Below are 24,330 nucleotides of genomic sequence, written 5' to 3' on the forward strand. Positions count from 1 at the left end.
GTCAGCAGTCATTTATTTTGTGCTGAACAGACTACATTACAAAGGAGATAATCCAGTTTGCTGTCATTTTGACAGCTTGTTAATGACATAGGGCAGCATAATATCACATGGGTTCAGAATTTAGCTGCTAAGCTTCAAGCATTAAGCTTCACACATGCTGTCATTCTTCAGAAATAGTTTTTCCTTTATCCCAAATTTCTGCATTAAATTTATTGTCACTTCTGGCTTGTATCTAAAAAGCAACTAACATATTTTTTTCCCATGCTTGTTCAGTGATGTAGTAACAGGGAAAAAAAACACACTGGCAGTGAACCTGGCCAGAGCCTTTGTAAGAAGTAGACAGAACAGAAAAGAGAAGAGGTCTGCCTCATTCAAAAGTACTTTAAACAAATCCTCCATTACTTCAATGTTATTCATGTCCTTCTTCTAGAAGGGCAGGAAATTCAGTGGTATGGAAATTAGCCTCAAATCGATGTCAGGGCAAGAGACAGCTTGAATCATATAGGGTAGGGTATGGTACAGTAGGTAGGATAGGGTAGGGTACGGTAGCGTAGGGTTAGAGGAAAAGAGAGAGGAGTGGAGGAGAGGGGAGGGGAGGGGAGGGGAGGGGATCTCAGTTGGAAGGGATCTACAATGATAATCAAGTCCAACTGCCTGATCATACCAGGGCTAACCAAAACTTAAAGTGTATTATTGAAAGCTCTATCCAAATGCCTCTTGAACACTGAGACACTGACCCTCCTCTCCCATATTCATCCCATTCTTCTAACTCCCAGGTAAGGCAAAACCAAGCGTGTGTCTGGACCAGGAGCCCCATCAGACATAGCCAGCACAGCCAGGTTCTCAGAGTTAAGCTCAGAGAACAAGGGCAGAGGGAGCTTTATGCAGGTGAGATTCCATGACATAATATGGATATTTTTTTGATGTTCCAGAGCAGAGACTGTGCACTTTTGCCCCCTGATCACTTCTCAGAGGGAAGAGGAAAGCATGGAAACTTTGTGCTGGGGAATCTGCAGCTCCTTCTGCTGTGGTTTCTGCAGTCAGTAGTGGTTTCTGCAGTAAATGCTTCTTTCCCGGTTTTAATTTGCATTAACTCATATCTCCTGAGTTTTAGGCTGAGGGCCCTGGGACAGTTCAGCTTGGAGAGGAGAAGGCTGAGGTGGGGTCTTATCAATACTTACAAGTATGTGTGCGAGTCAGGTACATGGGACCAGGCTCTTTTCAGAGGTGCCTAGTAAAAGAAGGGGCAGCAAGCACGAACCGAAACACAAGTTCCATAAGAATATGAGAAAAACAGGTCTTTACTGGGAGGTTGACAGAGCACTGGAACAAACTGCCCAGAGAGGCTGTGATGTCTCCTTCTCAGGAGATATTTAAAACCTGTCCAGATATTTTCTGGAATCTACTATAGGGAACGTGCTTTCTCAGAGGGTTGGACTAGATGATCTCCAGAGGTGCCTTCCAACCCCTATAATTCTGTGATTCGATGATTCTGTGAGTTTTGCTCTGACTTTCACGGATAAAAAAGGAGAATCTGCTAAAAATTGGTAGCTCACTGCCATTTCCATCAGAAATTATCAAGATTGCTCTCCATTGCATTAGGATCTTCCATTCCACGTTAACCAGAAGCTTGCCTTAGAGCACTTTTCCATGCCAAAAATTGTTTCAAACAAACCTTCCCGGAAATCATGCTGAGTTTGAGATGATCTGCTGGATTTGTAATTTGGTTTGGTTGGTTGGTTTTATTAGGCTCATTGTTCACGTAGAGCTTTGCAATGAGTAGTGGGCACTCCAGTCTCCTGTTTACTCCTATTCATAAAGGGTGGGAACTCCAGCACCCTCTGACAGTGGAGGTTCTGTAAGGGCAGGTAGGCAGAAAGACCAGCGACGGTCAGCATTCAGAGAGGATACAAAAAGCCTGACCTTCATGTCCTGCCTGAAGAAAAGGGAGGATGAGGAGTGATTCAGAGTGTAGGAGAAGCTGACACTGGGGGGTTGATGGGCAAAGAATATGATCTTAGCAGCTGCTTTTTGAATAGTGGCCCTCAGCAACTAAAAAAAGAAAGAAAATGAGTGCAAGCATAAACGTTTTAGCAAAAAATGTTGGCTATTACCAATGATAATTGCTATGAATTACATCAGTTTATACCAGCAGAGAAACTAAGCTTGAATTTATTTTTCTTACTTTCTTTCCCACTAGAAGAATTCACTGGTGAGTGAGATAAAAGTAGGAGGAAGCTGAGTGCTAATATTTCTAGCAGCAAAGTCCACCTTTCAGTCCAACATTCCCTACAAAATAGTTGTGATCTCATATCACTGTGGCTTACGAAAAAGACTGAAATAAATTAAAAACTGCAAAGCACTAAACTGAATGGTGCTAATGGAGATGGGAGGCATACAAGCACTCTTCTCCCTTCCCTCCACCCACTAAAACATGCTTGATTAAAAAGAGTTAAAATTTGCGAAAGTTTGGGGTGGGTCTTCCTGGTCAAGAGCGGTTTGTCATGCTGACTGCATTGGGGTTAAGCAGCAAGAGTGAGGAGCAGAAGAAATAGGTAGGAATGGGTCTAGATTCTTATATGCACAGACCATGGATCTTGCAGCAACAGATCTAATAGATTTGGCTACAAGTAAATGCCACCATCATCACCTCCAAAATGACCCCACCTTGCATCTAAAACACCTGCTCAACCATGAGCCAAGGGCTGGAGATAGTAACACACTTTCTGGAAGCAAAAGGGAGTGATGTACTCATTACCAGAATAAAGCTTGTATGGCAGCATGAAACAGAGCAGAGCCAGGATCCCAGCTCATTCCAGTTTCACCTATATTTAATCCTGTCCCTCCTAATAGTTTTGCAAAAATGAAGAAAAGCATAAACTGGTAGCCTTAAAATGAAGACAGCGACAAAGGGAGGAAAAGCAAAGCACATTTTTAATAGTTGGAAGGCTCTTAAATACAAGAGGTCACTCTAGATGAGAAAATATAGAGTAGGCAGAAACAGAAGTGCTTCTGAATGGAAGGAAGGAAGGAAGGAAAACTAAGGTGACTCATCTTATGGACCTGAATGGGAAGGAGGGTGAGGTATTCGGCAGTTTCCCATGAAGCAGTGCCTTTAAAAACAAACTCCATCTTTCAAAGAAAAAAAGAGAAACAAAACCTAGAAACTTTTCACATGATTTTCAGTAATAATTTAGAAAAGTCATTTGCATTTTTCTCATCTTAGAAAACTCCTTAAGAAATCAGAGAACTGCTATTGTGGGAGGGAGCTTTCATCACTATATTGAGTGAGCAACAATGTTGATGTCAATCTTCTCCTTTCGGATCCTGGTAAGAACTCTGCGTGTCACCACAACGGCTGCATTTGCACAATGCCTTAAGACACTGCTGCTGATTCTTGTGGAAAGTACAAAGCAGTCCCCGGAAGGCACTGCGCCCCATTGCCCCACATTTCTTTCCATTCTTTATCAGGTGGTGATAACAGGAAATGTTTGCTTTTCTGCTTGCATTTTTGGTTCTAATTCTCCTATGATTTATATAGGGTGTGAGTGAAAGTATCTCCATCAACACACATAGATTTATAAGAGCTTAGAATTAATAGGCAGAGAGAATACAAAACTTTTGGATTTAATTTGTATAATTCCTAATTTTACAAAAATGATTAAAAAAAAATTCTCAGAAGAAAATAGATGATTAACAGTATGACACCAAAGTTTGACATACTGGTGCCTTATGTCAGAACAAGGACGGATTGTCTTAATCTTTTGCTCATTAAGAAAAACATATTAGTTTCATCAGTTTGGGATGAATGGGCATCTTTTCTACTGGGCTGCTGTGATTCAAATTAGAGGTCACGTCAATACATGTATACAGGACTTTATGTGGGAAAAGAGAAAGAAAAGAGTCTCTGGGGTTTCCTGTGCACTGGTTTTCCTGGGTGATTTTCTTGTGAGAGCTGATAGGGAGACCGGGGAATTCAGAGTCTACAACCCTGTCCCTCTTTTGCAACCTGCAGGGCACACTAACGTGTGGAAAACTCTCTATCAAGCAAAGCAACATCTTCCAGGGATGGCTCTTGTTTCTGGTGCCTGTTTTCACTGAACAGCATGGCTCTACATGCCATCACTTCCTTTGCAACATTGCTCTGTATCATATCTGCAGAACTTTTCTCTCTCCTGCTTAATCATGACCATCCCATCACTACTCCTAGATAAGTAATTCCACTCTTTGTTGGGTGTTAATTCCTCACAAATATTTGTGTACATCTTTCCTCATACCATCACTCAGCCAGTCCATTCAAACTTCCTCTGAAATCCACCCCATCTCTGTTACACTTCTTTTCCACGGTCACTCAATACCCTTCTGATAACAGCTTCCAGTGCTGACCACTTCACACGTTTCTCTTGAAACCACATTTGTTCTCCTTAGAGACCTGCCTCATCTCTGTCCTTTTGCCACAGGGAACAGCTGTTATGACCTGAACCCTTTAGTGCATGTATGTCTGAACCACATGGCTAGTCCTTTCAGGTCTTCTGGTACCCAGTTACTAGTTGTAAATCCACAGTTTCCCACAGTATTCTTGCCTGTGAAGTTGCAAGCTATTTCTCTCCATGGTGTACTAGTTTATAATGAGAAAAAACAAGTGTTCACTGTTCTGTTCTATATAATTATACATTTAGAGTTTTACTTAGAATGCCACTAAAATCAGAGAATACAAAAAAACTCAGCTGTAAGACATTACTTAATCACTTAAATGCATTTTCATATTGAGACAGAGTTCTTTGATAGTGGAGCCACATTTAAAGCAATCCTCATTGGTAACATTATTTACAGAGGAACCATGCACACACCATCACCTAAATCCATCAAAACTAAGGGTGCTCTAAATCATCCAGTGCCAAAATTAATGCAAACAACTGGCAAAAGGATAAAGAACAAAGAAAATAACATACCAATCTTGAGGCCTCTCTCTCTAATCTTTGCAAAGGCCTCAGGGTAGACACGTCAATTATTTTCTTTGTTCATCCTTCTGTACACTGTTTGCATTACAATTTGGCATAATGATTTAAGAAGCCATGAGTTGTGTTGGATGTGGGTGGTGGATTCAAGACTTGGAGATTGTGCTGTTGTTGTATATTATGGCCTCTCACAAGGCAGAGCTTACCAGAGCTTACTGTACTCCATTTGCAATTAGTTTATCACTGCATGTATGTGTTTATACAATGTACATAATATGCATAATGGATGCATGCATATCTCTGTAGCCATTAAGCTGTATAATCTTATTTTTTCACTCTTCTTTTTCTGTAGAAGCAAACATCTGGCCAGACTCCTCTGGTATTTGATCCCCTAACGAATAATAGGGTGAGTTTTGCTGTGTATGGTTGAACAAAGAACAATGTGAATTTTATTCTCATGTTGACTGCTCCATCATAAGCTATAGAAATGTTACTTCAAAAAGACAGAAAGACATTGCAGATGCACTGCAAGATCTCTACCTCATAGCTGGGGACTGGATATTCACATTGTCCATTCTGATTTTTCCCTTCTAAGGATTTAGTTCAGAAAACTATCACCAGATTATGTGATACTTCTTAATGAGAGTGGTAGAGGAGACATCGAACACATTGAATCAATAAAATTGTGCTGGAATAACTAAAAGAAGGATATGATCCATATTAACCTCAGGCTGTACCATTGGCACATCTTCCAAGGAAGCGGATAAGTTGCATTCTTCTAAGATTCAAGTATGCTTTGAGGTGAAAATACCATTTAGCAAACACATATATCAACAATTCATCTTGTGGACTTTTTCCTTAATACCACAGGCTGTAGGCCAAATTCAAGGCTGTGTCTACTCCATGGCTACAATGACCTTTCAAATGAGTTGATGTTTGGTGCTTTCCATTTAAATCAGAACCAAACTCTTGCAGTGAAATGAATGAATTTATAACAATTAAATACTAAGTGCAGTATCGGAATATATGTAGACAATGCAATTTCTGAGGAAACTTTATGGCCTGAGTGTAACTGGATGCTAATCAGGAAGATATAGCAATCATTAAAATAGCTAGTAATTCTCTCAAAAAATGTCCTGACAATCGATTTGGTAAACCGATTCTTTGAGAGCACACAAGCCCTGTCACTTTACAGATGATATATCGGTGGGCCTTAGTCACACCCTGTTAACAAATACACTGAGCTGTACAGCAAATAGAGCAAATGATGGTTTTCAGTACTGGCCAGTTTGCAAGGAAATACTAGGAAAGACAACTTTGTCTTTTCTCTCTAAGCTCTTGCACTACAGTGTCTACCTTACCATCAAACTCCACTGTGCAGGTAGATAGACAATTATTAAAGCAGAGCCAAATCTCCCTAGGCATCTACTTAATAGACAGTAGATGCCAGCCAAATTCTGTCATGGCACTAAAGAAATATAAGAAAAAGTACAGCTGCTTTAGCTGTACTTTCAACCTTGCTGCAAAGCAGATGGTTCTGCATCCTACTTCTTTTGGGACTTCTTACTCCTTGGACTATGTAACAGTCTGTGTAAAGGGTACAGGTTTAATTTATGCTCATGTAGAGTCTCTGAGTAGTCTTCATAAACGAGGCATGGGAGATGTTTGCCATCTAGTCAGAGAGCTATTTTACAGGGATTCTCTTCTCCCTTCCCACAGATGAGTTGAAGATGAAAGGTGCTACTGTGTAAAAGCCCTTCAAGAATGGGGTTTTGCCAAGTTACTCTCTGTAGTCACACAAACTGGTTTCTTTGTGGCCTTTACATTGTAAGGCCCTTTGCATTTGGCGTGGGGACAAACCTAACATTTTAATTGAAATTCAGTCTACCATAAAGCCCAAGTAGAAGTTTCAAGTGGGTTCCTCCTGTTCAAAGAAATCTTTCCACTTAAAAGCTATTAGGTTTTGCTAGTCTTTTGAAAAGCCTTAACTACGTCTTTTGTGTATGACCTGAGATAAAGCCAGGTGGGTTTTGGTGCTGCTACCTAACTTGGCAGTGCTCTGAGGCAGATACAAGGCTGCAGGGTGAGCAATGTGCTGGGCTTGCTGGGGCCATGCATTCAGCACGATTGACACAGCCAGGACTGAGCAGCTCCCATGGCTTTCTACTTACTTGTCCAGGGCACGGCTGTTTCTGCTCTGTTAGAAGAGTGTGCAACTCAGATGCAAATAAAATTGTATCAAAGTGTGGAGAGCGAATCCTCTTATTTATGAATAACTGGAAAAACTCAGGCTTTGCTGAAAATTTCTTTGTAATTTGATCATTATGTCCATAGCTGCAATTGAAAGGCCCGAAAGGATATCACGGCTGATAAATAGAGTTGTTACATAGCAGGAGTCTGATTCTGATTACATTTGTTAGGTGTAGCTGGGTAACTTTCTTCTTAGATTCTAATTTATGAGGATGTGGGTCAAAGTCATTTGCTACAGCTCAGAGTAAAGCCAGGAGATACATTCTTTACCTATTATGACTAATATGACATCTGTAGGGAGTTAAATAAGAAGTATCTCTCCTCTTTGCTTTTTTAAAGCATCCTTCTACTGAAATGGGAAATAAATTCCAGGTTAAAATGCCATTATAACATCAAAAACAACAAAGCGAGGACAACCTCAGGCATGTGCCTTAAACCTGGTGAGCTTCCAAAGAGCTCTGGGTTGAAGGCAGAGTGAGTGAAGGTAGTCAAGGAGAAGAGGAAAACTGCACCTGATTCTCCTCTCGATTACCCTAACTGTGAGAGGGAAGATTTTCATTAGCCTGAGTCACAGGCTAAAGAGTGGACAATGAAATCACATTTATGACCATTACTGATCAGCAAGGCTGTAGTACAACTCTAAAATCTCAATAAGAAAGAAGAGGCACAAGGTCAGAGATGTACTGCATTGTGAGCTGTCACATGGACTGGGAGATCTTGTCACTCGGGAGCAGCTTCAAATTCTGCCACCAACCTCTCCTGTCATCTCAAGCCAATCAAGTGTACCTGTTTTTGAATAAGTAATCATCATTTTCCATCTTACTGTGAAAACCTTAAGTCTAATTTTTTGCAAGAACCTATAATTACATCTCAAGAAGAATTTTTCAGCTATGCAGAACCTTTGAAAATCAGGACCAAATCAGCTTGAGCTGATCCTTCAAAATTAGAAGATGTTTATCACTGACTTATGTACATCCTGCATCTATTGTAAAGCTTAAGCATTTACATACTTCAAACATTAGGATGGAAGATAGCTCATGGAATGAATGGCTGCTTTGTTCTTCTGCTAGAGTCCCTTTTTTTTTCTTTTTTTTTTTTTTAATTCTCTTGTACATAAAGACATGCACTTTTAAATTATGGTGTACTAGCCATTTTGATGTTTTAAGGAGTAGTCCAAACAATTATAGGATTATACCAATACATGACATCCTAAGAAAGTTTTAAGAAGTGCAGTGATGTTTAAAACAGAACTTGGCCTTGATGCAAAACAAATATTGAGATGAAACATCACCTCAAAACCTGGGATACTGACCATGACTTTCACTAATAAGTATAAACCTGGATAACATTAGGCCATTGACAGTCTTGTGATTTTGTTGAAATGTAATCTCCTGGTACATATCTCTTAAACACTCTTAAAAAGAAGAGTGTTACAAACTGTCTGCTTCTAGTATCAGTTAATGGCTGATTCTCACCCCTTACTCTTGAAGTTTTAAGGAATGTGACTTTCCTGTGCAGCTTGATTACAGGGTCTCCAATATGCTGGTATTTTGTAGCCTCTCTATACTGGAATGTTCATATTAGAAGGAAAGATGTATTCACAACATTGAATGTTAGGTGCAGGCGGCCACATTAAGCCTTATTACACAAACAGAGAAGGAGAAATGTGTAGATGAATGACAGGACAACCTCCCCTTCTGCTCCGAGGTACAGAGGTATTTCCCATTCGTGTGTGAGTAGGAGGAGGTTGGTATCTTGTAAGTAAAAACACATACATATGGGTGGTGTTGGCAAGTGGCTGATAAAGGTGATGGAGAGTGCTGAATGATGCTCCTGGATAAAGAAGGACCAAACTGTATCCTGCTGTGCAACGAGCCTAGCAGTCTGCACTGTTTTAAATTTTCCCTAGCAGCTAAAAGGTTCAATAGATCTCTTTGACAGGAACCTTGAGCCTGCAGCTGATAGTATGTGTCTCAGGAGTGAAGGAATAACCTAAGAGGTGCATGCTTCTGAAAGCTACCCAAAGGATTTATCATCTAAACAAGCCTTTGCTTCCTGCTTTGCGGAATTTGCTATCATACAGTAACACTTTTCTTCTTGAGACCCACTGATGCCCAGTTACCTCCCTTTGACCATGAGCAAAGTGGGTTGCTATCAGGAAGGCCATGTAGGTCACTCATTCTGGAGAATCTCTCCCACTGCTGCAGCTGAAGATATGCTTCCCTTTTGGACTAGATCCTCCACCCTTGTTTGATGTACCTTTCAATTTCTGACATAAATTAGCTGGCAATAATATCAAGCCCATGGATATGGATTATAGCAGAAATCTCTTGTGTTCTCCGAATTATTGCAAATGAAGATTTATATCCATGTCTTTTCTCTTGCATGGTGGATTACTTTTTTTAGAAGCACAGTTTTCAAAATCACGTTAAATTCTTTCTGATTATAGAGATTTTTAAAATTTGCCTTGCGGTTTGCTACATATCCTACATGACATTGTAAGACTGAACCCCACAGCGGGAGGCTTGGGAAGCACAGGCCTCCTCTACTCTGTTTCCAGTAGTTATTGTGTCAGTCAGAAATGAGCACAGGCTTGTATCTTTGCTGCAGGCAGCTTTCAGGAGAGTGCCAGGAACCATGTAGTCCATGCACCTCAGATCATTTTGTAAGTGGGCCGTGAAAGTTTTCGTATCCCCAAAATGGGTAGAAATGCAGAGCTACCCATGATTCTTGCAACCCAGAGGACGTTCATTCTTGCAAAGTTCTTACTAGCAATCTCTATGATTTTGTAACAACGACCTAGAAGCTGATGGCCAGATGTTCAGTCCTGCAGAGGATCCTAACTCTCTTCATGCTGAAAGTGATGAATCTGTACAGATTATCCACAGCCTGAATCCTGAGTGATTACACCAACCCAATGGGAAAGGCTCTCCTCTTAATTATGCAGGAACAAGTAGGGAATTGCTCTAGTTACATGAATGTAGCTATTTTGGATAGACACCAATGCAGGATAGAATACAGTCTGGCGCCTTGAATGCTGCCAACAAAAGCCTGGTTGTGTTATTCCATGATTTGACTGTGGCAGCCAGTCTCATTGAACTTTGATCCAGCCAGTCTTATCCACCTCTCATTGAAGTCAATGTGAGCATTTGCACTGGTTTTGACACGCTTTTCAGTAGGTTCTATTGGCAGATGGATCAGATTTTGGATCAAGGCCTCAGTTTCCTACTTTGATAGAAAAAGGTGGCCTCAATGGCGCTGATTTCTGTCTTGTCTTTAGATTGGCCCCACTTTGAGTAGGGGTCAGACCAGGTGACCTCCTAAGGGCTGCTCAGACCTGAAATATTCTTTGGTTCACTACAGCTTTACAACTTGTTAATAAATGGGACTGTGGCAGACAAGCAACAGTTCTATCTGTCAGCCCAACCTGTGCTTCCAATGAAAGGAATCCTGTGCAGGTGTTCTTGGGAATTTCAGGAGTTATTTAACTACTGGATTAGCATACTCATTCTTGCTACCTTAAAATGCTCTCATCATGTTACAACATAGGTCTGGAAAAGTCCCAGACTACAGATTTATCTTCTCTAGAGGAATATTTCCAAATCTTTTGCCTAGTAAACACTAGAGCTTAGTTGGGATTTAGGAGGAGTTACTTTTCTTATTTGATTTGCAAGGTCTGTGTTTCCTTGCCTCAACTACAAATTTTCAGAACTTGGGGTGATAGGGTTTCATTTAAGTAGTTTAAACTCCATAGAAAAAAAACCCAAACATTTAATTTTTCTTCTAGAAAATATCTCAGACGACACAATCTTGGAGCTATATGCCAGTGAGACCACTGTGCTGAAAAATACAGTTTCTGCAGAATACACTCAATCACAGAGGCTTCCCAGAGATGTTTGCTTTAAATATTCACTTTCAGGGCCTCTGAGCTCTGCAGTCTGTTTTCCTGTTCCATTTTAATCTAAGTTTTAGCACATTGAAAAAAACAGGTGTATTCTCTTGGAGGAGGTGTTCACCTGTGTATCTTTAGAACAGGCATGGGGATGTGGAAACAAAATTAAATTAGTGTGTGCAAATTAATATCTATTAAAAATCAGGATGGAGGCATGAAAAGGGACTTTCTAGATGTGCCCTTTCTTCCAGATTCGTCTATACAGCTTGGATTCAGAAAGGCTGATGATCTGCCTGAGCAACCACTCAACCATATCACTCTTCATCCTTATTGCTTTTGGCCTGATGAGTAGCTTATGAATTGCTGACAATGTTCCCTCCGCTAAGCAGATTGCACACTTATAAAAGACAGACTCATATCTATCCATTCCCTTTTCCTCCTCCCAGGATCCAATGTCCCTGCGCTAGTTTGAATAAGCTTTCCATAAAATTATGTTGCAGTTTGGAGAATGTGGTTCTCTGGTATAAAAACCAACACATTAGGGAAATCTATCCACTCTCTTTCCTCTTGAAAATCCAAGCCCATGAAGTTAGGAAGAAAATAGAGTTCTCCAGGTTGCACATAGAGCCGAGAAATGACCAAATGAGGAAAATAAAAGATCCATAACGGTTGTTATATAAGTGGAGTTAGAATTATCCATGAGTAATGGAGAAGTAGTCCAAATCTTACCATAATTTCCATACTTTTGCTAAAGATGACATGTGGTTAGAGGCACACGCATTTTGGCAGCCAGTTTGGTACCACAATAAGACAAGCATATAGCGTGCAAGTCCAAAGATTATTTGGTACGATTATGCAATTAAACTGGCAGTGTTCTGCACCCTACTTGTAATCAAAAGATCTAGCACATGAGATTACTATAATTTTGTTGAACAAAATATTAGGCAAAATTGTGTTTAATCTAACAGGGTCTGCTACTGAAATCCTCACATGGTGAAATGACTCATTGACGTCACTGGAGTTCTGCCCGAGTAAGAACTTCGGAATAAGGTCTTGAGGGATTAGCTGTGCTCTTCTCTACTTATTCATTAAGTAAATCCTATGCAGCATCCAGTGAATGCAAAATGGTAAAAATGGAAAGATGAGTCTTGCGTGAAGCTAAAAAGGATTTACTGCAAACACCTTCATTTAGACTACTTTTTACATGTTGGGTTTTTTTTTTCTTCAGAAGCGTATTCTCTATAGGAGACAAAATACATCTGTAATCTGGTTACGATAACTAGTATGTTAGAAGATCTCTAAGAGACTGTTTTTCATCCTTTTTGGATGTGGAGACCCCTAGAGAATTTCCAATAGAAGCACCCACCTCCTTTCAGGGAACTTAAGTGGCCTGCCAGTAGAAAGAGTATTTCATCATTTTTTGTAGGCCTTTTGAAAGTAGCCCACCCTCAGGTTAGAATCAGTGCTCTAACAGGTTATCTTATACCAGAAGCAACAACTGCTACAACTTAGTACACTAGTACCAGTACATTAGTGGGAGACCAACCCCAAACATCATCCCATTCAGTGACAAAGTATTTTTTTATCTTCTTCCCTAGTAGTAGAGCTCTCTGTTTGGGAGGAAGAAAGCTTTGCTAACCTTGCCACAGCTCTGCCAGCACAGATGCTCTGTTTGTTGTGTCATGAAAATGAACAACACATTTTCAATGTTAAATAAACATTTATCCAAATGTTCAGCATGACTGCTTAAAGCTTAAGTAAATCAATCACTGTAGGTTAACCTTTGCTCACAGCACTATTTTTCCTCTCTGAAAGTACTGTCACCATCAGATCTCAGTGTTACATGGTTTTTTGACATGCCACCGTCAGGAGAAATACTTAGCAGAGAAATCTGGTGCACCAAAAATTTTTCCACTCAATGCTCTGCGGAGCGCAAGAAGTTTATGGGTTGCTGTGTTGTATCTTAAGGACATTAAAGACATAGTTTCAGCTACAATCCATCTGGAAAAGTACTGTTCATGTGAAACTATTGAGAGTTAAGGAGAAGTTAATGTTCCCTGGCACATTCATATCATTGTAGTTCAATTACACAGTTACAAGCATGCCTTCCTTCTAAACTAGCTCAGTGGAACAGATCCTAACATGTCATACCAAGGTGTTAGTGTTACAAAGGGTAATTGTGCTGTGGTTTAGCCAAAGGAGATGAGAATAAGAAAATAGAAGAAAACATTTGCAAGGAATTCAGGCTTCAGCAAATAATGGCTGCTCTCTGCTCTGACAAAGCAAATATTTTTATACCTGCAAAGCTCCAATTAACAAGGATAAGCATAAAAGTTACCAAGCCTAACTAAATACTGAGGTGGAAATGTGAGAAGAGCAAAGTGTCTTGCCCACTGCAAGGCAAACTATTTGGTTTAAGAGTTTATTCCCTCTGCTGGATGGCATGGATGGTCATTTTACTGTATCTGCAAATCTGAAATGGGCAGCAGCACTGCATGAAATCAAGACAAGGGAAGCACATAGACTGAGAAGTGAAATGCTTTCAGTGGGGGGAAGCTATTTTTAGTGCGGTTGATAGTAGGGCGGAGGTGGACAAGGTGGGATCCTTTCCACCACATGTGGCTGAGGCAGCTAAGGCATGTTCCAGAGGGACTTTTAAAGGATATTCTCATTTCCCTGGGTATTCCTTTTTTCTCCTCCTGTAAAATCCTACAGCACTTTCTGTTTGGATGAAAAGGAGACAGTAATTGGGACTGTGGTGAGTGCACCTTCTGTGTCCTGGCTACCTTCTGGACAGCTGGAAATGCTTCCCTATTTTCCTGGACCAAATGTCTCAGCTCTTCCTTTTGTGGAGATTTTCAGTGACAGCTAGAGGAAAAATCTCAGCAATGTTTAAGCCATGAGCAGTCATGGGATCTGATTTCTGCTTCTCAGCTGGACTGGATCATAGGCTGTTCCTGTCAGAGGCTGAATGCACCACAGAAATCTGCAGATGGGAGCTGTGGCACCAGTGCTGGGGCAAGAGACCCCACTTCTTCTCTGCCATCTCCTGATGAGCTGCTACAAGTTCAGCAGAGTGAATCTCAGTTACCTCTATGAAAGACAAAGCAAGGGTTTTGTAGAAACCCATGGATGTGGCCTGTGTGGGGAAGTGTTCCTTCTCTTCTAAGCCAAATAGAAGCTGTTCTTGAAGGATGGCTGCAGTCATGCACCAGTGTGGTGGCTTAAATGTGTTGCTTGAAGATGGAGAAGAACCTACAAAGTTTACAGCCCATCTGTTTAGTGTTTCTCACTGCATTCTAGTATTTGCATGAGGGTTTTCTATCCATCCTGTGTAGCTGTCCTATTTACAGTTATGTGCAGTTATGTATTTGTCCCAACCATAGTTATGACAATTGGATGGCATCCAAATGGGGTAGGCCAGTCTGTCATAGCAGCAGGCATGAGAAATGCAAAAACCTACTTCCATGATACTTGCAAAATTTTCAAATGAGCTTTGGGATCCCACTTACACCCTGACTGCATTCCCTCACACTCTCAAAGTCCTCAGTCTGGAGTTAGTCTGTCACGAGTGGTAGACATCTGCCTGCTGCTCAAGCGATGCTCCCTCAGTGGGAAACAGTCCTGGTTCACTTTGACCTCTTGGGTCTGAGTGAGATGCAGACCCTCCACCATTGGCCAGAGATCCCTGGATGATTTAAACAGCATCAGATCTGGAGGGTCTGATTCAATGGGCATCTTGTCCAGTAAGAAAGAGATAGTTTCCAGTCTGCTTTAGGCCATACATACTGAAAAAGTATGTATGTCGGCGAGATGCTGACCTCTCCTGCAGTTGCTGCTGGAAGGTCCTATATGTCAATGTTGGGATCCCCACAGTGCAGCAACCATTAATGCCCTCCCAGAGATGGCTGAGCTCTTTCACAGTCCTTTTCCTTTTCTATATCTCCAAGCAACTTCCACCAGCTCATGCTGCTTCAAAACCACCATGGCTGTGTTAGCCTTTTGCTTCAAGTGCTAAGTGATTTTCTCAGTTTTTTGAGGTAAACCACTAACCCAAGTAGATTGCGTGCAGTTACTGGTTTGAGTCTCACCATAGAAAGGCTTCAACCAGCTATCAGAGCAGAGCTCATGCATGTTTCCCCTTCCACCAGTTCCAGCAAAATCGGTGATGATGGGTGATAGGGTGGCTCCTGGTGCTGCTCCCTGCTCATTCTGTCTGCAGGCAGGAGCACACACACAGCCCTGCATGGACAAATTCAGCGGAGATTTTCCTTTGTAAATAGCCACTGTGGAAAAGGAATTGGCCTTGATGACACTGCTGGGCTTCAGGCAAGTGAGCATGATTTAGATTCAGCCCTTTGTAAGGCAAACTGCAAACAAAAGGTTGTTTTCTCCAGTCACACTGCAAAGCCCTGTTTGAAGTAATTTGCCCCCGAGGCAGAGCATAGGAAAGATACACCCCTGTACAACCAGCTGCAGCTTGCAGTGAACACACTTCAGCAGTGCTGGATGCCTGCTGCAGAGTGACTCACCAACAGTGTTTATTCTCCGTTATGGTACAGGTCTGGTTCATTAATTGTCCAACTGTTATGTAGCTAATTAGAGAGCTCTAAATGAGTAGGACAGGAGATGTTCACGACAGCTTGTGGGGTGAGGAAGTAACAGATAGGTCAGAGGTGATCTGGCCTTAGAGAGGCAGGAAGGATGGAAGTAACAGGAACAAAAACTTCTTGTCTGGGGCTTTTTCTCCCAGCTGCCACAGAAAGAAGCACCGTTTTGTTGCTAGTCTGTGGGCTGCAGAGAAATGATTGGCCATAGCTCTCTTGTTTTGCGTTTGTTGGTAATAGGGAAAAGTGGTGGACAAACAACTGCATCATTTTAAAGCTAAAGAATGAAATCTCATACAGAAAACAGCAAGCAGAACTGTGTTCTACCTGGGCTGAATGACAGTGCTGTATGCTGGGTGAGTAGGGCACAGCACATGGGCAAGTTACACGGAGGGGAAAAAAAAACTGCCCTGTGACTTTACAGCACTTCAGTAAATCTACTGGGAGTGTCTGCTCTCTTCACCTTCTGTAAATCTGAGGTTTGACAGCACGCTCCCAGACAAAGACAGCTATGTATCTAACACGTTTTAGGTCCTTTGCTTCTGGCCAAGGACACCATGGCTGTCCATTGCATCTACAAACAGTAAAGCTGCTACTAGAATAATGTAAACTGCTTGCACCAAAATACCCATGAAAAGAAGGCGATGCAGCTTGGATACAAAGTGCTTGAAAGCAAGAACAAGAGGAAGTTAAAGAGCAGGCATCAAAATGTCAGTCCTTCATGTTTGCAATTAGCAACTGAACATACGGAGGAGTGGGAGGACTTACTGCTTGCTCACAGTGGAGCATCTGTTACACCAGCAATGCAGCAGTGCCAAGATCCCAGTCCAAGGCAAGCAAACCTCCTTGGGAACCAGGTGCACACCGTACATCTTGCTTCCATGTCCCATCCTCACTGTTGCATAGAGCCGCTGCGCTTACAAGTGGTTGCTGACATACTGCTAGCTGGAAGTGGGACTTGTCATGGTTAGCATTTGTCAAGACAATCACCTCAGATGCCAGCCGTCTCCTGCTTGTCTCCTTCAATTCAGGTGTTTGATATTGTTATTCATTGCCAACACACTAGGGCATCCTTGGAAGTGAAAACTATCAGCAGGAACTGGTTAACATTAAGACTCCGGTTTTGCTTTTTCCTTTTTTACTTCTTCACATTGCTTCACATGTTTTCCAGTGGAACCAGCTGTGCCCTCCTTTCATTGAGTCCTTGGCTCTTGGCATGCACTGGAAACATTTTCCAGCTGTGAGATGAAAGGTAGAAGATTTAAAATTATACACTGGACAGTAGACCTCTGAAACTGTTTATTCACAGGGAATCTGATGTATTCCCTGCTAAATACCACAGACTGTAACAAAATCTTTGAGCGGAGCAACCCATTGGCTTTATTTGGAAAATTTTGAGAAGGATCATCCAGGGATTTGTTACCTGGCAATGGGCAAAAACCAAATTTGACCAAAGAGTTCCAGAGCATTTTGGCACGCAGCCTTGGGGCCCAGCATGCAAAGCCCTGTGCAGCAACCACTGCCCCATTGCTCAGTCCTCCTGGCAACCTTCTTGATAGCTAGCAGCTTGGCACAGCTACTTACCAAACCATGTGGCAACTATATAGGGTCACCCTGCTTAGGTGCCCATGCCCTTTAATTCATTCATTCATTGTTTTTTCACAAGTGCTTCACTGAGAATTGCAAATTCATTAAACTTCTACCAAGAAAACACTTCTTCCTCCACTCACTCTCCACCCCTTTTGCTGGTTTTCCCTCTCTATGGCTTCTATTGTTCAGCTGCTCACATCAAATATGGCAATATTTTCACCACAGCTAAATAAAATACACCCCACCCACTCGTTGCCGCAACTTGCCTTTACACTAGCTGGAGCAAAAAAACATTCCAACAGGTAAAATATTAATTTGCTGTGGCCTCAAATGAGCCTTGGAGCAGTGCACCGCTCTATGAAGTTGCACAGGACAGAGCAGGCATTGTCTGCACCTGAATTCATTAGACTTTAACACAAAAGGTTGGAGGTGAGCCCTGAGGAAACTGCAGCTCCAGCTCCTCTCTGTTGTGGTCTCAGCATGGACCTTCCCAATGGTATTACTGTTCAGCTCTATAATCTAAACAGAAAATGTGTATTGATGGTTCAGAAGAGAAAACTGAAGCCATGTTTTCCATGTTGCAAAGATTACTCTGATGGGAAGAGATCCCATTTCCACAGTGGCAGCTGCTCACTTCCTCCCCATATCATCTCTCACTTGAAGGTCACAAGCTGGGACTTGGGTGAGAGGGGGCTGTTCATTGCCTCACAAAGCTTGCAAGGGCAAGAACCAGCAGGTCAGCCTCTGACTGTGGGCACAGGAGTTGGAGGTGGTGTGGTAGGCACTATGCCTCATCTGGGCTTTGGCAGAGCGTTGTGCTTGGAGGGAAGAGAAAGGCACAAGGCAACAGTCTGTGCAAAGCTGCAAAGCTTGAAACATCCTGCATGACATCATCCCAACCCATGTGCACCTTGTCCTGGTTTCAGCTGGGGTAGGGTTAATTTTCTTCCTAGTTGCCTGTATGGTGCTGTGTTTTGGATTTAGGATGAGAATACTGTTGATAACACACCAATGTTTTAGTGCCTAGGACATAGTCTAGGACTTTTGGCTTCTCAGGCTGCCCTGCCAGGGGAATTCTGGGAGGAGACAGCACCAGACAGCTGACTCAAGTTGGCCAAAGGAATATCCCACACCACAGATCATCATACTGAACAATGAAACTGTCTATCTCAACCCATGAGTTTTACCTTTTTCCAGTTCTTTCCCCATCCCACTGCTGATGCTGAGCTGTTTATTGGGTTAAAGCATAGCACTCTAAGAAGGGCCTCCCAGGGCAGGTGGAAAATGGTGCTTTCTAAGGATCTTTTGTGGCTGCCATTGACAAGCTCACTAAAATTCAGCCCATTAACTGAGCCAAAGTAGAGCAAATGCTCAGCTCTGGACAGGCAGGACAGGAGGAAGGGCAGCACTCCTCTTTGGTGGTGAGGAGCAGCTGTTTTTTGGAAAACAGCAGAGCTGCACCCATCTCTGGGCTCCAATCTCCCCTTGCACTTGCCAGTGCTTTCTGTCTGTTGCTCAGACCCAATTCTCATGCTGTTACTTTTCTGAGATTTAAAGTGAGACTGGGAGTAAGCAAAACCAAATATAAATATATTCTGAGGAAAGCTTGTGAACTACTGATGCGATAAATGCTTTTCCAGTAACGCTTGCACTTGCTCTCACATTCTCACAGAGCTAAGTACAACACAACAGGTTCTCTGAAGTTTTCCTCAATAAAGTGACTGTTCTGACACCAGACTCTAAGTTTTTTTTTCACTGTTATTACAAAGGCACAGGCAAGATTAGTGCTCCAAAACACCTGGCAGCATAGAGAAAATGAAACAAATGCCCAATGTGACTCAGTGCCTCTTCAGCGAAGAATAAGAAACAAGCACGAGGAGACAAGGTGGCTTACTCAAAGCTACGTGAGGAGCCAATACCAGATGATAAACCAAGCTTATATTTCTTCTGTCTCATCTAATGATCTTTCTGTGGGACAATAGGAAGAATCTCTTCCCTGACAATATTACCTTTCTCTTGCTTAATTGATGGGTTAAAAAGGTATGTTAAGTGGATCTTCATTACGTATGTTAAAAAATATAAAAAAGGGATATGACTGAGAAATGGCAATGGAAGATGTCAATGAAAACAAAATAAAGTTCAAAGTTCAAGCCGTCATAGTAGGGTGCAAAATGTGACTGGCTTCAGAAATGGCACATTGGAAGTTCTAAAGGGTTAAAAATGAGAAGCACAATTCCCTTTCCCCCTAAGACTGGGAGAATATTTGGCACAATTAGATCAGTACAAATGAGTCACAACAAAATGAATTGTTTCTTCATGCAGTTTATTATTAAGCTCTTCTGAGAAATTCAATAGTAAATTGAATTACTCATTGAATCAAATGTTGTATCTGCATTAAAAGAAATGCATGATTTCATTTGAACGATAATAATTTTTGCTGTTGAGATGGCAACTAGGGACACTAAAATTTAATGATGCAGGATAGAGGAGGATATGGGTTGATAGATCTCAGCTCTGGGAAACTGTAGCAGTCCTTCATATCCTCTTTACAAATTTGGTAGTGCAGAGGGAATGTACTTTCCGAATTCACAATGAGCTGCACTAGTCTTACCCTAAATTTCATCAGTAGCAGCGGGAGAAATGTGTGTGATTTTGAAGACTCCAGAAAGACATTGCCTTGCAGTGCCCTGGTCAAGTGGGAAATGGTGACTAATTCTACGTTGGTGGCAGACCCAACTGCCAACACATAAGTACAGGTAGGACATGCTCAGAGAGCTCCTTCTTTTTGCACCAGCTTGCAGGCAATGTTTTTCTTTGATGTCACATGCCCATAACTCTAGTATCTTTGGGCTTAAGGAGCGATATTATCATTATTGCTTGAGGCCTCAACAAGGTTTGAGTCCAAGATAAATAAAAGTAAAGATAAATCTCTCCTTCCATTAATGTATTAAGGCACTGGGGAAGGACCAATGCACAAGTAAGCAACTGGAACAAATCTGATTTGCTGTAAAAGAATTTTGTTCATATAATATAATTAATGTGCATTTGAAGAAATTTGCAAACATTTTGCACAGAACTGATTACATGGTGAACCCCACACAGATCTTTCCTGACTGAATTGTAGGATGTTCACTCTTCTGGAGTGAAAGCAAGATCACAAGTACAAACGAGTGACAGCCTGCAACTTTAAATATGAGTTCTGGAGGGCAGCTATTTCAGCACAACAGATGCCTTTCTCCTGTGAAACCTCCCCCACAGGAGGTGCTGGGTTCGTGTATGCTTAACTGCTCCATCCTTCAGCACTTCCTTTCCCTAGAGTGAGGGAAAGTTAAGGAGGGCTTGACTTCCAGCAAGGATGCAAATGCTGTTTTGAATTACAAAGAAGAAAATGAAGGACTCTCCCTGGGTAGCCTGACTTGTTACAAATTCCTCACTTGTAGGCATAGTTTCGGGTCTTTCTCCAGAGAATAAGAAGACCAAAGGGTTCAAAATGCTCTGGTAACACAAAGAGCTCAGTTAAACTCTAAAAACTTGAGCTATCTTCCCTCTCACCTCACTCCTGAAAACAAAACAAAACAAAACAAACAACAACAAACAAACAAAAAAAAAACAAAAAGCAAAAACCAAAACCACAACCACCAACAAAAAACAACTGAAAACAACGAAAAAACAAAAAACAACAAAACCAAAAAGCAATCCACAAAAAAAGAAATCACCACAACCCAATCTACAGTGAGCAAGAATCTCTGGAACACTTTTGCTGTCATTTCAGTGTAGTAGAGCTCCTTCTGGCAGTGGCTTTGTTAAGGAAGGAAGAAAGAAAGCATGGAATTACAACACATATGAGCTCAAAGTTGCTAGGAAAGTGGAAATAGTTATAGAAAGAAAGGTTTTTCTCCACTAGCATTTCCAAGTCATTTCTCCCTGATTTATTCCCATTGCTACATGTAGGTTAGTTGTATGGCTTGTCTGATCCCAACAGCTTCCTTCATTATTTGTTTGCCAAACAAGACTTGAAAAGATTAGAGAAATACCTAGGCTTTAACATAGTCTACCTATGAAAGGAAAGATATTACCAGCCCAATCCTTGTGTTGTTGAAGTATGGGGGGACACATGGAGGAAGGGTTGTACACTGTAGTTTAATATAAGATAGATAATAGTAGCAAATACCAAAAAAAGAGAGAGAGAAATGCCAGGGCTCAATAATATTCCAAAACAAGTAGTTAAAGGTCAAGAAATATAGAATCAAAAGGGATTTGGAACTAGACTGCCCAGCAACAAGGAATTTAAGCCTCACCAGTAATATAAAAATAGTATCTTCTTATAAAATGAAAAATCTGTGCTAAGCCACAAAGCTGCAAAGTATCATCTGGTGCTTCTATTAAAGTATCATCCTTCTCTGCCAGACACATTCCTGCTACTGTCTTTGCAAATGGATAAAGAAGGGGAGAAGACTACTCAAACATGATGAAATAAATTCATCATGAAAATCTATAGCAATTACGGATAAAGAAATGCAAAATTATTCTCAGAGGGGAAGTTTGCAGTGCTTCTTCCAGATGACTGACACCTGTCAGTGTCCTAAAAATTTTTACTTCTGAAAGATATCATTATCTAGGACACTTGGTAGATCAATTTTATAGTGTAAATGAAACAAGAAAAATATGTGAGTATTTGTAAACAAGGGACTGGTGTTCTTCTGCCTTGTGATGGTGGAGAGAAGAGGACAGTTTGCCACATCCTTTTTGAATGATTCAATAGTTCATCAGTTTGTTACTTATAATGCACAGAAAGTATGGTTCCATAGAGTTTCAGCCTTTACAGTTGACTTACTGGAACCTCCATATCTACTCTGGTGATGTCTGGATTAAAACATGAGTGATCTGCAGGTATGAGCTGGTTTAGGTTGACTACCATGCCGCCAAATTCAGGTGATCAATTGGGTTGCTGAGGCTTGCCAAATAGGGGCCAGCAATGCCATGTGGATCAAATCCTTGTAGCTCTTCTACATTGTGCAGACCATTGTGAGGGCTGTAGTCAGAACTTCTTGCTTATACTGGGGCACAACAAAGTTGAATTGGCAGATAGTGATGGGCAGGCAAAAAATCCCAGCAAAAGTCAACTGAGAAGTTAGCTGTGATCACTTGGGTACAATGGTCATGCACTGAGATGCTTAGAAGTCCCTCAGGTGTCTCAAAAGGGTGATTGAACTCCTCTTGTTGCTTTTGACAAGAACAGTTTTGCCTTTCTCGTCCATAACAGTTTGTCTTTCTGCTGGATATCAGGTGTAAAGAACATTTTGCCATATGTTGGCTCATAGACAAAGGGTTGGGCTCAACAGCTGATTGCACACCTAAGTCCTAATTCAAATGTCCTATCTGGGAACCTATGTTCTTCTTTCAAGTAATAAGTTAAAAAAAGATAGAAAAAGATTAATCAAACGTTGCTTTGTTAGTCCCCTGGAGGCCAACATCATCACAAGCACAATTACAAGAATTGGAACCCCCCTTTACTGAAGAAGGCAGCTCCCCACTTCTGTCCCCTTAAGCCTTGAGCTCCCATACTGCCAGGCCATGGAGGGGACAAGTGCCGAGGTCATTTCCTCACCTTTGTATGAGCAGCCAGGCAGGAGATAGAGATGTTGACTGGCTTGGAAGAGGTGAGCTGTGCTTTCAGCTACCAGCAACCAGACCTCCAGTGCCTTGAAAATGCAAGCTGCATCACTGGGACAGAAATACTCAGGTTTTTTGGATACCTTTAGGTTGGCTAAGGCTTTTCACATTACCCAGTTCCTTCAACATTTCTATGTTTCTATTTGAGTGGGTTTTTGTTTGAAGTGTAAACATCCCATATATTGTAAAACAAAATATATTTACCTACTCCTGTGGGCTCTATCATTTCTCCCCTGCACCCTTCTGGCTTCTAGGCCTGAGTAGATTCCTTTCCCTTTATACTTCAGTCACCAGCCTTATACATTAATGTGATAGAAAATTGCATATTCTTAAAAGATAGAGAACATAGTTGGATTGTTTGAAGAGACCACAAATTACTGAAATTCTTCATTTAAAATCAATTTTTACAGCTTTACATTTGTTTGGTACACTACTTATTTTTGTAAAATATATGACTGGTGCTTAAGAAGACACAAAGAATCAGCAAAACCCACTTTATTAAATAAAAGTGTTTGGGAAGTCAACAGACGAATAGAAGCCAGTGCTGACTTTTTGCCAACTAGGTGGCTGCCTTTTTCTCACTCATTTTCACCTTCTCCCTGTGCACTTCCTTACCATGTCCCTTCTAAAGCTCTTGAAACTGGATGGCAGTGCTGTGTTTGCTCACTGGCCTCAAAACCTCTAAGCATCTCTAGTGCTCAGTGAAGGGCTCTGTTAAAAGCTTTTTAAAAGTATGGTTAGATTAGATCTACCACTTTATTCTCTAGATGTGCAATATAATCATCCAAAGTCAGCTAGACGGAATAATGGCATAAAGAAAAACACAAGTAAAATTAATGACTGGACAACGGTCTACCTAAAGGAATATGTTTATTCCTCATGACCTTCATGCTAAACTGTAATAGATACTTTTATTTTTTTGTGATAAGATCATTTGACTGTTCAAATATACCAAAATTAGACCTTAAAGAGGGAGTACTCAGACTCCTGACTTGGCATGACCTGTGAATACATACTTTTCTGAGTCCTAAAGCTACTGTAGTGCTTCTAGCACACTTTTCATTAAAGCTTTTTTAAAGTGCATTTGTGTGTGGAGCAGAAAAGAAGGAACAAAAGAAGTTAATGACACAGGAAGGGGGGGAGGGGTTGGGGTAGGAGGGAGGAGAGAGAGAGAGAGAGAGAGAGAGAGAGAGAGAGAGAGAGAGAGAGAGAGAGAGAGAGAGAGAGAGAGAGAGAGAGAGAGAGAGAGAGAGAGAGAGAGAGAGAGAGAGAGAGAGAGAGAGAGAGAGAGAGAGAGAGAGAGAGAGAGAGAGAGAGAGAGAGAGAGAGAGAGAGAGAGAGAGAGAGAGAGAGAGAGAGA

The 24,330-nt window shown here is 41.4% G+C and overlaps 1 protein-coding gene across 1 annotated transcript in view; it reads left to right on the forward strand.

The window, feature by feature from the left end:
• The first annotated feature begins 22,172 nt into the window (after positions 1–22,172).
• Positions 22,173–24,330, forward strand: part of NUAK1 (NUAK family kinase 1) — a 27,359-nt gene continuing 25,201 nt past the window's right edge. Inside the window, exon 1 of the mRNA XM_019611437.1 lies at positions 22,173–22,187. Coding sequence (XP_019466982.1) covers positions 22,173–22,187 — 15 coding nt within the window. The remainder of the gene's footprint in view (positions 22,188–24,330) is intronic.

Source organism: Meleagris gallopavo, chromosome 1, assembly GCF_000146605.3.
Source record: "Meleagris gallopavo isolate NT-WF06-2002-E0010 breed Aviagen turkey brand Nicholas breeding stock chromosome 1, Turkey_5.1, whole genome shotgun sequence".
Taxonomy (NCBI): Eukaryota; Metazoa; Chordata; class Aves; order Galliformes; family Phasianidae; genus Meleagris; species Meleagris gallopavo.